At 34.0% G+C, this 13,015-nt stretch overlaps 2 protein-coding genes across 6 annotated transcripts; one reads left to right on the forward strand and one right to left on the reverse strand.

The window, feature by feature from the left end:
* Positions 1 to 952: 952 nt before the first annotated feature.
* Positions 953 to 8,991, reverse strand: LOC18601227 (nodulin MtN21 /EamA-like transporter family protein). 2 transcript variants are annotated; one of them, XM_018119623.2, is made up of 6 exons: positions 8,242 to 8,990; positions 7,979 to 8,101; positions 4,535 to 4,684; positions 1,802 to 1,973; positions 1,556 to 1,616; positions 953 to 1,341 (listed from the first exon to the last, which is right to left on the reverse strand). In XM_018119623.2, exons 1-6 carry the CDS (start codon positions 8,842 to 8,844, stop codon positions 1,239 to 1,241), a joined length of 1,212 nt encoding a protein of 403 aa, XP_017975112.1. In that variant the 5' UTR covers positions 8,845 to 8,990; the 3' UTR covers positions 953 to 1,238. The 2 variants fall into 2 exon arrangements, 1 of the variants encoding a protein (XP_017975112.1); XR_001927549.2 differs by having other exon boundaries at positions 1,277 to 1,341; positions 1,556 to 1,629; positions 8,242 to 8,991.
* An 86-nt stretch (positions 8,992 to 9,077) lies between these two features.
* LOC18601228 (DNA glycosylase superfamily protein) lies at positions 9,078 to 12,959 on the forward strand. Of its 4 annotated transcripts, none has more exons than XR_016025928.1 (6): positions 9,078 to 9,213; positions 9,364 to 9,636; positions 9,762 to 10,699; positions 12,179 to 12,198; positions 12,424 to 12,620; positions 12,715 to 12,959. XR_016025928.1 is itself a non-coding variant. In XM_088805717.1 (6 exons), the coding sequence occupies exons 4-6, from the start codon at positions 9,866 to 9,868 to the stop codon at positions 12,830 to 12,832; spliced, it is 1,149 nt and encodes a 382-aa protein (XP_088661843.1). In that variant the 5' UTR covers positions 9,078 to 9,213; positions 9,364 to 9,431; positions 9,528 to 9,636; positions 9,762 to 9,865; the 3' UTR covers positions 12,833 to 12,959. The 4 variants fall into 4 exon arrangements, 3 of the variants coding, with proteins under 3 accessions (XP_088661843.1, XP_088661844.1, XP_017975119.1); XM_088805717.1 differs by lacking the exon at positions 12,179 to 12,198 and having other exon boundaries at positions 9,364 to 9,431; positions 9,528 to 9,636; XM_088805718.1 differs by lacking the exon at positions 12,179 to 12,198 and having other exon boundaries at positions 9,364 to 9,431; positions 9,528 to 9,616.
* Positions 12,960 to 13,015: the final 56 nt, after the last annotated feature.

Consider the following 13,015-nt stretch of genomic DNA (forward strand, 5'->3'; position numbering starts at 1 on the left):
TTTCTCTTCTCTTTTGTGTCTTTTTACTTTTATTTCTCTTTTCTTGTAACTCACCATTAAAACACACTTTATTTTTCAAAAGAGATTTATGATTTTGTGAATTTGGATAAGGAAAGACAGAGATCATCCACTACCATTATATAAAATTAAGAAGAGGTAAAGTTTTCTTTTACCTTCTTCTTTCTATTTATATTATTTAACTATTATATGAAATCCTGTATTTCGTATTTAATTATTTATATTTTATTCATTATAGTTTTATGTTTTATTTTTTTAAGTTTAAATAAAATAAATAAGAATATTAAATGTTGACTATATTTTTTTTTTTCAAGTTTGATTAAAATATGAATAAGTTGAAAACAATAAAAAATCATTCAATATTGATAATATCTGCAAGTTAGCAAAAAGTTTTTATTCTTAGGATTTCACAGAATAAGAAAGGCTTATTTTGAGGTTATAATTGAGGCATTACGAGCTCGATATACCTCATCATCAAAGTTTTAAAGCTATTAAGATACTTTTTGAATTGTGTCAAAGATTAACAAAAACAAAAAAGTCAAAGAATTACAACTTGATTGATAGATTAATTCACCTTATTTTACCTTTTTCGATTTCTACAACAACTACAGAAAGAGTTTTTTTAGCAATGAAAACAAGACTCCGAACAAAATAGATTATGAGTTTCTTGCAGATAATTTAATTGTTTATATTGAGAAAGATATTGCTAGTCTTTTCAATACAGAGTCAATAATTGATGAATTTGAATTTAGAAAATATCGTCGAACACAACTTTCTTAAATAACTATTATAAGTTTTTTTTTAATTTTTTTATTTACATATTATATAAAATTATTATTTATTATGAATTTTTTGATCATTGGTTAAATTCAACATATTAATTTTAAAAATTTTTAGTTTTTTTTTTTTTTTACCTTGACCCCCCCAACAAAAATTGACTAACTCCGCCCCTGGCTAAAGGGCAGTCTAACATTATCTTGTAGCCTTGAAAAAATAAGCTTCATCTATTCTTACCTGGAGAAAACTCCAAAATCATCCTGACAATAATATTTACAGACACACTAATTGCTTTAATAGCTGAGCTGGGCATCTCAAACTTAAAGCTCTTTCTTAAACCATGTTCATCTTTCCAAGCACGTCTGGCTACAAACATGCCTTCATCAAGGTGAAGTTAACATCATTCTCTTTCTGATATTATGCATCTTCACCAACCAGGTTCTTCACTGTAAACTGTCTCGAAAGTTAACCATGTATATGGCAACTATGGTGACAATAGCCCCAACCAGTTGCAAGGGTGAGAAGGTCTCACCTAGGTATAAGAACCTGCGGTTAGGAATGACAATCTTAGCAGTGAACCAATTACAAAGACTAGAAACTTCTGTTATATGTTTTTCATAAGTAATCAGCTCTCATTTTTGTCAAAATTATCCAGCCATCGCTGGATGTTAATTTTTCATGTTAGAAATTTTAACCCTGACAGTAGAATCCTACATTACCAATTCTTTATAGAACGTCGTACCAAATTGCAATATCTTACCCAAAAATTGAAGCAAACATGGGCGTCAAGAAGGTGAGGGAACTGAGCTTCGTCAAGCTACCTGAAATCCATTCCTAATGGCAATTCAAATTTCACATACAACTTTAAACTCGAGATGCCAGATAACTTTCCGATGCTGAAACAACTCCAATCCACCATCTCCCCCCCCCCTTCCCCAAATAAATAAACAACAATAGGATACTGAAATGAAATAAGCATATGTTCGAATTTTGGATGAAATCTAACCTTTGGTTGCACTGTAGAAGTACACACCATAGCTGATGGCACTTCCAAAAACAGATGTATAAAAGAGTGCCAACAAATCACTGGCTGAAAGCTCCTTAAAACTCCCACTGAAGACAGGATCATAATTGAGAATGGAGATTCCAACAAGAGGAAGACCACCAATAACCATGTGCTGCAATAGAATTTCATGTACATTAGTTTCTGATTTCCATCTTTCACAGAGGTTGCGCAAGTAGACAAAACGAGGAAGTATGACTTACTGTAACTTTGCAACATCAAGTATCTCTAATAACCTTCGTCCTTCTAGAAGGAGAAAACCAAATGGGGCCCATAGGAGGTTATTATATATGTAATTACATGGTTAAAGTATAAATTTGATGCTTGTTTTTATCAAAATTATGGATCTTAATCACCCTTTTTATTTCAAGGATTTTGGACTCTATACTAATATTAAATATAGATTTTGGTCCCTCCATCAATAATTACAGTTAAATTGATGACGTAGCTATTTTTTGGCTGATGTGGCAAGTTACATAGCATTTTTAACTGACTTGTCTATTTTTTAGAATACGCAATTAAAAAAATATATTTATAAAAATTTGAAATAAAAAATAAATCTGATAGAAATAGAAACTAAAAGAAATAATCAAAGAGAACTAATTAAAAAAGTCATTTAACTAGTCATGTCAGTCAAAATAATAGCCACAGCATTAATTTAACCGTCTATGTCACCAATTTATCTTTGATTATTAACGGAGGGACCAAAATCCACATTTAATTAAAGTATAAGAATCAAAATCCTTGAAATGAAAAAAAAAAAAAAAGAATTAAAATCCATAATATTGTCAAATCTGTACTTTAACCTAATTAAATCCATATGGAAGATACATTGATATCTATGCTTAGTTCTTTTTCAAATTGTTGTTTATCTAATTAAACTAGGTAACTAAAATTACTAATAAGAAAAATTAATTTTACATGTGGCTGATAAAAAAATATAATATTTAATATATTTAGAAATTGTTATTGGCCATTTATATATTAAATAGTGAGAATCATGCAACTTTAATTTGTTTAACTTAATAAAAAATAATATAAAAACTTGTATTTTACCTTGGAGAGCAAGATTATAATTTTTGATTTGTATGAAGACAAATTACAATGTACCTTAAGGGCAGTTTGGTCGGGGAGAATGAAATAACCATTCCCCCTATCCCTTATTACCTTTTATGAAGTCATTTAGTTCACAGAATGGCCATTCTGAGAAAGCTTGGAATAGCCATTACCGACCCCCTTAGTAATGGCTATTACAACTCAGCTGGAATAGGATAACAAAGTTATTGTATAAAAATGCCCATAACCAATTTTAAAATTTACTACCATATACAAGACAACTTATTCATTTTTTTTTTTTTTTTTTGCTCTCTACTCTTCTACCTCTCTCCTTCTCTCTCTAAATTTCCTTCACCACCGAAAGGTGGCCGCAGAACTAGCGCCATTATAAATTATAAAAAATTAATATTTTAAATTAAAAATAAAAAATTAAATTAAAGTTTAAAGTTTTAATTATAAATGACTTATAGTTTAGTATTTTAAAGAATAAATAATAAAATAAATATAATTAATCATATTAATGTTTTAATTATAAATTACTAATATTTTAAATAAACTATTATTAATGTTTTAGATCATAAAAATAGAGAAAAAATAAAATAAATAATCATATTAAAGTTTTAATTAAAAGTTTATTAATATTTTAAATATATTATAAAAATAGTTAGAAATTTCTGTTTGAAAATCATAGATTATAATAAAGGGTATTTTTGTCCTTTTATCATATATTCCTTGGTCATTCTAAAGTTATTTTTGCCAACCAAACACAGGAACAATGTCATTCCATGAACCAAACTCTATAATAACTATTCCTCACCATGAAAGGTGACATTTTGCAATATCAGTGGGTGAAGCAATAATTTTAAGGTTCTAAATGAGCAACATTACATATAATCAGTCTCAACAATAAAAAGATGATGATATGTCTGAACTCTCTATGCACTTGAAGGAGTTAATTTCTCTCAGATAGAGGCACATCTCTCAAAATTGTCATCCTTTAGCCTATCATCTCTAAAGTTATATGTCAGAATGAGAAAAGCTTCTAGTTTGAAAGCGAAGAAAAGGTATAAGCAATTGAAGCAATTGCAAGAAACTAAGGTTTCGTATTGGGCTTCAAGGTCTCAATCTGGTTACATTGGTACTAAAACAAGTTCCACTAGGAACTAATATTGTGAAAGAAAAAGTTGTTGAAATCAGAAGGAAAAGAGGAAGCATTATATCAAATACGTAAAAGTTGTGGACACACACTTCATCTTGAGGTCAAAGTACAAAACCATAAGGAAGAAGGATCAGGTTTTGAAGGGAAAAATGATGTAGATGTGAAGATGATATAAGCTGTCATGGGAAGCTAAGAAGTAGATACAGTTGTTTTTGAGGAAATAAAACTTGACATCTTGGATGATGATGACTTGTTTATTTAATTTCCAAGATGACATATTATAAATGTCATGGTTCTCTCTCTCTCATCTTACATCAAGTATGCTGCCTACTACCTTGGCTGAAAGAAACAAGTAAAGTAAGACCTAAAGATATTTACAAAAAGGCTGTAAGTAAAGACATTAAGAATCACAGATAATCAAATGATAACAAGCTTATTAGAGAGGAAATTGGGATGCCTACCCATCCAGTTGCCATGATAGGATCAGAGTATTTGGAAACCCAGCGGACCAAGACAGTTCCAACTGCCATACTCTGAGCTGCAAGGAACATCCACCATTCTCCACTCCCCCATAGTGAAAAATTACTTTCATCTAATGCAAGTGCAGGTACCTGCAAAATACAGCTTATCTCATACCAAGGCGAAACAAAGGAGCAGTTGTATTTGCTTAAGCAAAAGCCTTAAACAATGAAAACAATTATCCCAAATCAAAACTGAGTATCATATACAACCTTAAACAACAACTTAAATTTTTTGTACATAAGAACTGCAGGAAAAGGCAATGATGGTGACAGCTCTTCAAAGGAATGATACCAACAGCTCTCCAAAGGAATGAATTTGGATCTAACCATTCTAAAACAAAATGAACAAATCAGGGTTCACAAGGAACAAAAAATCTGATTATTTGTTTTAAACTTTGCATTACAAAGGTCAATAACTAGCCTCCCAAAAGTTATGGAATGTTCTACAAAAATCAGTACATTTATGATTTCATGAGGAGAATATGCAAAACACAATCCTCCTTTTAATGCGAATGAAAGTTCATCTGTTCTAGTCACTAATCACTACACTGTATACATAATGGAGGGCACTCGTGTCAAGCCCCAAGCATCAATTGATGCGTAATTTCAAATCAAGCATAAACTATTTGATATCATTCATTTGCATAAAGCGAATCCCAAAGGCTTGGACAAACCCAGCAAGCACAACCCACTACTTGGAGATCAAAATTCCCATCAAAAAGTGAAGGCCATTATATGTGAATTTGATTATAGGTTCATGATGAAGCACTATGCAAATTTATTTTCCCTTTTTTTTTATAAGCAAAAAAAGGGGAAATAAATTTGCATAGAGCTTCATGATCTGCAGCCTAATAAAATTCATGCAAATCTAATAATATTTTATTGTGAGATAATAACACCATTAGGTATTTAATGAGTATCAGCTTACGAGGGGCTAATTCTTGAGACAATGGGGGTTAAATCAGGGAAAAGGTGTCAAAAATGTTATTTCTTAATCAATCTGACTTATAAAACTTCTAGTTGTCATGATTGAATCCTTATAGTAGTGGATTGTTATTCTAAGATGAGTTGATTATTTCTTTGTCTAAAAACTTCTGATGCTCTAATTGTTGCTCGGCATTTCTTTAATGAGCTGTTCAACTTCAGGGATCGACCAAGATTATCATTTCAAATTCTGATAAAGAGTTTGAGTAACTTTTAGGCCATCTCTGTTGGAGTAAGTTGAACAAAAAGCTAAAACATTGTTCACCTTTTCAACCTCCAACCAATGACCAGTCAGAAATTTTAATAGAAGCTTTGTTGATCAACTTCATTTTTGCCTCAGGATCATGTTACTGACTGGGAAACAAATTCTTCCATAGTTGAATTAAATTACAAAATTTCTGTGATTCAAAGCAATGAGACTCATCATACTGCAAGAGAAGATGCTTTGGCAAAGTATGTTGGTGATATGCATGATGATGTTTAAATAAAGATTGTTATGAGCAATGAGGGCTACAAAACAAATGCTGATTCTAGGAAGAAGGTTGCTAAATTCAAGGAAACATGGTTGTGGAAAGGATCGAACCTGAAAGGTATCCAAAAGGAGTGTTGGTCCATACAAGATTCTCATGAGAATTTGCCTGCATGCTCCTTGACTTTCTTGATGATATGGACATAAGTAATTTCTTAACATTGACAATTTAACTTTGGGTTAATTACACATTTGGTACCCTAACTGTAGTGGAATTGTCGATTTGGTACCTAAAGAAAATAAATTCGCAATTAAGTACAGCAACTTTTATTGTGTTAAGCATATTGCACACTTCGTTTACTCCGTTAGTCAAATGGGTGACATGAAAAACAAGTAATAAGAGTTAGACATGTGGCACATTCTTATTAGATGTTTACCATTTGACTAACAAAGCTAGTCTTAGGTGTAAACTATTTAACAGAAGCAAAGTTCGCGTACCTAATTGTGAACTTTTAAACTTTAGGTACCAAGTTGAACATTTGATAATAGTTTATGTACCACATGTGTAATTAACCCTTTAACCTTACATCACGGTCATGATGACAAAGCCACCTACTATTCCCACTATCAGAAGACTTTTTGCCTTTAACTTTATATCATGGTCATGATGACGAAGCCACCTTCTATTCCCACTATCAGAAGACTTCTTGCCTCAAAGCTTGAAGAAGGAGACTGAAGATATTGTTGACAAACAAATCATCTCTACTAGAGAGAAGCAATCAAAAGTACCCCGTTAAATTGCACTTGGGTTACAGAGGAAGAATTATAAATATTGTGGATGGAAACTAATAGGTAGTTTAGGTGACATTTTTTAAGAATGTCACATCTTAATTTGTTGCATACACAATTGATGTTATACAAATGACCTATCTAATAATTTATAAAAATGTCACCTAAGTGTTTAGGTTTAACTTTAGATTCCTGCCATGTATCCTAGAGTTTTTTTTTGATAGGCCACATATCCTAGAGTTAAGCCCGTATCGATTATTCAACCATTGCATGAATAAACGTAAAACTAAAGATATAAGAATTAATTTACTGAACTGCGAAGTAAAAATAGAATTATATGATGACAAAATCCTGCATCTACAGCGGCCAACATCTTTCTACATATTAGAGCTAGTTTGCATTTAGTTTGCCAAATGCTTTTTTAACTTCTCTTTATAATACTTTTTGAATAGATCTACTCAAAATAACACTTACTAAAAACCTCCAGCTAGGCCAAACAAAGCCAAAGATGTGTGGATACTTTTTAATTATAGGGAATAAAACACTGCTTGTTAAAGCAAGATATTCTAAATATAGGGCACTCATTTATGCTGACACAACGTCCTGTGAAGTATTAATACCGCGTTCCTTTTATTATTTCTTTCACTTAAAAACTTATGATTTAATTTAATAAAGTTGAGTCTTTTATTTTCTTTATTTATAAAAAATAAAAGAAAATATTATCAAATAGTTATCTACCTTCTAAAGCACTTCTGTATTAAGTTTGCCAAACCGCTATCTCACCTTCTCTTTACAGCACTTTAGAACAACTTTACTCAAAGAACACTTCTTATAGAAGCTCCAATCAGGCCAAATAGAGCCTCTATTTTTATCCAGGATAAAAGCAGAACTAATCAACTAGAGAATTTAATAACTTAATAACAATTTAAAGAGCTAAACCTCTGAATCAAAATCTAGTTCTTGCCTCTCTCATTAAAAAAGATATTCCCAAGAAGCTATAAATTAATATATTAATGAATCAGAAAAACCATAACCCGAACACCAAAAACAGATTTTTTTTAAAAAAATTATTGTTTACACATGATGAATGAGATAAACAATAGCTCGAAGAAATAGATTAAGAAAGAAAATCTAGTGTTTACCTCTAGAAGTAGAAGGCCAATGACCCCAAGGACTAGTCCTGCAGCTCCTACTAATCCAATGGACTCATCGAATAACAAGGCTGCAAGCACAGCTACTGTCAAAGGCTGTGAGTCAATTATCACCTACATAAATCAAAGAGCAATAGGTCACATTTCTTATATACTTATCAGAAAAAAAAAAGGGGGGGGGGGGGGGTGGTGGGATTAGGTACTAAATTCTCTGAATTATAGACAAATAGGATGGAAAGAAAAGTAAAACATACACTGCCCAAACCAGCAGAAGTCCGCTGCAATCCTTGTGCAAGAAACCCTTGGAAACAGGTGGCATCCACAAGAGCGAAGACAGCAATGGAAAGCCAAGCAGTGAGTCCAGAGGGCGAAGGCCTGCCCTTTGACTTGGCAAATGCCACCAACAGCAACCCCGCCGGAATCAAACGAAAAGCAGCCACAAAGAAAGGCCCTGTCTTGGGCAACACCTCCTTCATTGCCACCATTGCCGTGCCCCAGAAGAAGAATGGGGACACCAGCACCGCCCACTGCAACCATATGTTACTTTCTTCTTCCTTAGCCTTTTCGTCTTCTGTTTCTTCCTTTTCATTTGGAGAGACAAGGCACTCGACGTCTAGGCCCGTCCCCGCGCAATCCATAACTTCTGGGTCTTTGGCTTTGCAGGTGATTCTGAAACGAGTGGAGTTGGCATGGACGAGCTGGGATAGTTTCAAAGTCTTTGAAGACTGGGTAAGAGAGGAGGAATTGTGGGAGGATGATGGCAATGACCATGATAAAGAAGAAGAAGAGATATTATTATTATTATACAAGGAGAAAGGCGGGGAAGAGGGAAAGGTCCAGCAGCAGCAGCCCCCCATATTCCCAATGCGATAAGAGCAAAGGTTTTGACGCTGTAATTGCTGCTCAGATGTCGGAGTTTCTTAATTAACGAAGAAAATTGCAAGATGACAATGCCACGGCTATGCATAAAGAATAATAATATCCCCCACAGTTTCTCACGTTGAATTACCAACAAGTAAAAGCTTTTGGCCACGACTCAAGTCAAGAGCCACTATAATACTGAAATAGTAAATAAAATAAAAAAATCTACAGCAATAATTAATTTTTTTTAAAAAAATTGTTTCATAAATAATTAAAAAATCTTTGTATGCCTTCTTCTCCAACTCAGAGTTGTAGAACTGCTGAAGGACTCCGACTCGTGCGCTGCTTGCTCCATCCAAATTCAGGTACTAATTTCAGTATTACCTTCATCTGCGATAGCCAATTTTTTTTCTGTTCTTTTCTTTATAAAAAAAAAGAAATAAAAGAAGAAAATCAGCTTAATTTGCTATACCCATCCCTTTTGTAATCCACGAATTCTGGGTTTTGTTTTGCAGACGAGAAGAAATCAAGTTTTGAGTTAATTGAATCGAAGTTTGAGAGTTTTATCGGACATTTTGACCAAGTTTGGGAACTTTCTGATGTTTTATCTCAATTTATTTGCATATGTTTCTTATTTTTGACTAAGTTTTGATTAATTGTTACTAATTGCCTCCGCAAGCTGACCAAGTATAAAAAATATTCCTGAGTGGCAACCATAAAGAATCTCAGTGGATTGGCTGGCAGCTTCAACAACTGTGGAAGGAATCGGTTATGCTTTCATGTTCATGGTTTTTTCCCACCCTAATATACTGATTTGAATCCAGTTCCTGAATTGTATATTTGAATGTATGTATGATATGTAAACTATTGTCTAGACTTATATCTATTCTGAGTAATTAAAGTTGAATTGCAGTTCCTGTAGTGAAGAAGTTGAAGAAAATTGAAGGGCAGAGACCAGTGATTGAGGCAAGAACTGTAGGTGATGGGAATTTCTTGAATCTTCTGGTGGATAATAATATGGAAGCCAAAGGCAAAGAGGTCAGAAATCTTGATCATCTGCTTTCCCAATTTGCATACAAGAGTGGTCATAGTTATGAAAAAGTCTTGAAGGAAAGCGAAATTGTGAGCGGACAAAATGGCCACAGGATGAGAGCAGATGTGCAAGTACCAAAGGTTTCTCCTTATTTTCAGACAAGTGGAGAAAAACAAGAAATGTTAAGTGGAAACTGCCAACCAAAAGTCAATTTGCTTTCACAAGTTGTTCATAGTAATAAAAAGGTTTTGAAGAAAGGAGATGTTAACAAACAAAATGGCAAGAGGAGGAGAGCAGATGCGCAAGTTCTAAAGGTTTCTCCTTATTTTCAGACAAGTGGAGAAAAACAAGAAATGTTAAGTGGAAACTGCAAACCAAAGCTCAATTTGATTTCACAAGTTGTTCATAGTAATAAAAAGGTTCTGAAGAAAGGAGATGTTAACAAACAAAATAGCAAGAGGAGGAGAGCAGATGCGCAAGTTCTAAAGGTCTCTCCTTATTTGCAGAGAAGTGGAGAAAAAGAAGACATGGAAAGTGGTACTAGCAAACCAAAACACAAAGTGGTCAAAGCATCCCCTTATTTCCTGAAGAACAAGGATAACATTTTAGGTGGCATGAAAAAAGCAATGAAGCCAGCTGGAGTTAAACCTGTTCTTTCTGCATCTCAGAAGAGAGATGAGGCTTACCAAAGAAAAACTCCCAATAACACATGGATTCCTCCACGCTCCAATGCTCCACTGCTCCAGGAGGATCATACACACGATCCCTGGAGAGTCTTGCTTATATGCATGCTTCTCAATAAAACGTCTGGGAACCAGGTTTCCTTCTTTCAAATCCCATTACAATATGTTTTTCTTCACTTTATAATTATTGTGGAAACTGTTGAGATGCTGTTGCTTTCCTTTCTTTTCTTGTTAGGTTATGATTTCTCATTTTTTTATGAATCAAATCATCTGACTCCTCTTATGTATTGCACCACAACAATTCTTAACTACTATTGACCACTATGTATCTCCACATCTTCCATCTTAGCTGAGCATTAGTATGCCACTTTGATCCTCGGCACTAAGAAGGCATATTGCATCACACCCTTAGGAGTATTCAGGCTGGGGGCAAACTTTTTGCTTTCGCATATTATGTAATAACAATTATTATGTAATTCCCTTACAATTACTGTCCTCAGTGTCTTACATATTGCGGAGATGAGTAGATCAATCCGGTAGGATGATGATTTAGTTTTGAAAGCAATTTTTTCTCTGTTGACTATTAAAGTATAAAACGGGTGACTAGATAGGGAAATTACAATAATTAGCTCTTCTTCATTAAAGTAGTAATCATAACGCAGTTGTGTAGCACTTTCCTGAGGTAGTGTATGACAGACAGGATAATCTGGTTTATAAAAATTTTCTCTCCTTTTTAGAAGGCTGGTTTTGACGTAGGGAAACTGTACCTGTTATGGCCCCTATAATCAAAATGGCTGCAATGTGAAGATATGTCTTTGTTTATAATTGAAGCTGGGGTTGAGAATGAGAGAAGGGATGGCAGAAAGAAAGTGTGGCATTTTGTGTGTGGTTTGGGAGGAGCGGTAGGTTTGGAATGAGCTGGCACAGGGGAATGTAGGTAAGTTAATGTGAGAAAAGCATGGTGGGGTGAAAGGTCTCTCAGTTACACAAATGACACCTAGCTTTCAGCCTAGACATTTATAAAATTGTTCTGCCACCCTTGTGGAAAGCATTAATATTTGAGAAATTGGAGAATAAAACTAAGAATAACATGTAGAAAACTAAATATCAGAAGCAATTTGCCTTGTGTAGAAAGTTGGTTTCTCTCTCTAAACCGGGCATCACCATCTTTTCCATGTGAGATACCTCCATGTTGTCCATAGGCTTAAGTGTGCAGTCCCCTCCAAAGTTACCTGGTACGTGGATCACGTCAATTCTTATTTCTCCAACGTGTCTCAGCCTTTGGAAGCTGAGATGTGTGCTGTCAATTTCAGTGCATTACTTCTAGAAACCTATGGATTGCTTGATTGTGCAAATTGGATCGCTGATGATCGGCATTTGGGATCTTGTGATCCAATATGAATATTGATGGGGGGAGGCGAATTTTGTAACTATGGTCCCCTCTATTGGAGTTTTAGTTCTTTGATAAATATGGATGTTGTGTTGCTAAAAAACTCTCATGCTTGATTATCAATAATTTTGGTAGTTGGATGTTGGAAACATTTTTCTTGTTATTTTAGTGTAACTGTATAAATAGAATGGGAATTTAACTAGTATTTTCTAAAATTATTGCAGGTAATCATATCAGTTGAAAGGTGAAACAGAATTGAACTACAATTGAGTTTCATGAGATCCTTTGTTTTCTTGGCTGGTACATCTTGACATTGTTATTTCCCTTCATGTCATGATGGGAAACCAGCTAAAGCTGTGACTCTTATCGCTGACTGCATAACTGTGTTGTATAAATACTCACGAGATGGAGAAAACAAAGCAGTAGATGTTGCATGTAGTCAAATTAATGATAGTTGCATTAATTGCAGGCTAGAAACGTATTATCCGACCTCTTCACTCTGTGCCCCGATGCAAAGACTGCCACTGAGGTTGCCACGGGGGAGATAGAAAAGGCTATAAAGCCTCTTGGGCTCCAAAGGAAGAGGGCAGAGATGATACAACGAATGTCTCAGGAGTATTTGTGGAAGGAATGGACCCATGTGACTGAGCTGCATGGTGTAGGAAAGTAAGTTGGCAGTTCTCTTTCTCTATCCAATCTTGTAGATCCCATGCTTTTCACAGCGAAAACAGTTTATTGATGTACCGTTTTTGGTGAACAGGTATGCTGCAGATGCATATGCAATATTCTGTACAGGGAAGGGAGATAGAGTAACGCCTAGTGATCACATGCTTAATTATTACTGGAACTTTCTATACGGGCCCAAGGATACTTCTTAATAATAGATGGATTGGATGTTCCTTGGAACAAAAACTAGTGTGTTGCCCTGGTATAGTTGTGGGCTCAATTTTTTTTTATTTAAATAATTTTTAATTTTTTTAAAATATTTATATTTTTTCCCATTCATATCTTAATATATGTTAATATCAATATAATTATATTCCTTCACTAATGAAACAAAA

This window comes from Theobroma cacao, chromosome 4 (assembly GCF_053813885.1).
Source record: "Theobroma cacao isolate CCN51 chromosome 4, ASM5381388v1, whole genome shotgun sequence".
Taxonomy (NCBI): Eukaryota; Viridiplantae; Streptophyta; class Magnoliopsida; order Malvales; family Malvaceae; genus Theobroma; species Theobroma cacao.

What these genes read in the sequence shown, in the direction of transcription:
- LOC18601227 (XM_018119623.2), bottom strand. Translation starts at nt 8,844, where the DNA reads ATGGGGGGCTGCTGCTGCTGGACCTTTCCCTCTTCCCCGCCTTTCTCC. An exon ending in CTTCTACAGTGCAACCAAAG is followed by an intron (nt 1,617 to 1,801) that starts GTTAGATTTCAT and finishes AATGGATTTCAG; the next exon opens with GTAGCTTGACGAAGCTCAGT. An exon ending in ATGTTTGCTTCAATTTTTGG is followed by an intron (nt 1,342 to 1,555) that starts GTAAGATATTGC and finishes TCCTAACCGCAG; the next exon opens with GTTCTTATACCTAGGTGAGA.
- LOC18601228 (XM_088805717.1), top strand. Translation starts at nt 9,866, where the DNA reads ATGGAAGCCAAAGGCAAAGAGGTCAGAAATCTTGATCATCTGCTTTCC. An exon ending in ATAAAACGTCTGGGAACCAG is followed by an intron (nt 10,700 to 12,423) that starts GTTTCCTTCTTT and finishes CATTAATTGCAG; the next exon opens with GCTAGAAACGTATTATCCGA. An exon ending in GAGCTGCATGGTGTAGGAAA is followed by an intron (nt 12,621 to 12,714) that starts GTAAGTTGGCAG and finishes TTTGGTGAACAG; the next exon opens with GTATGCTGCAGATGCATATG.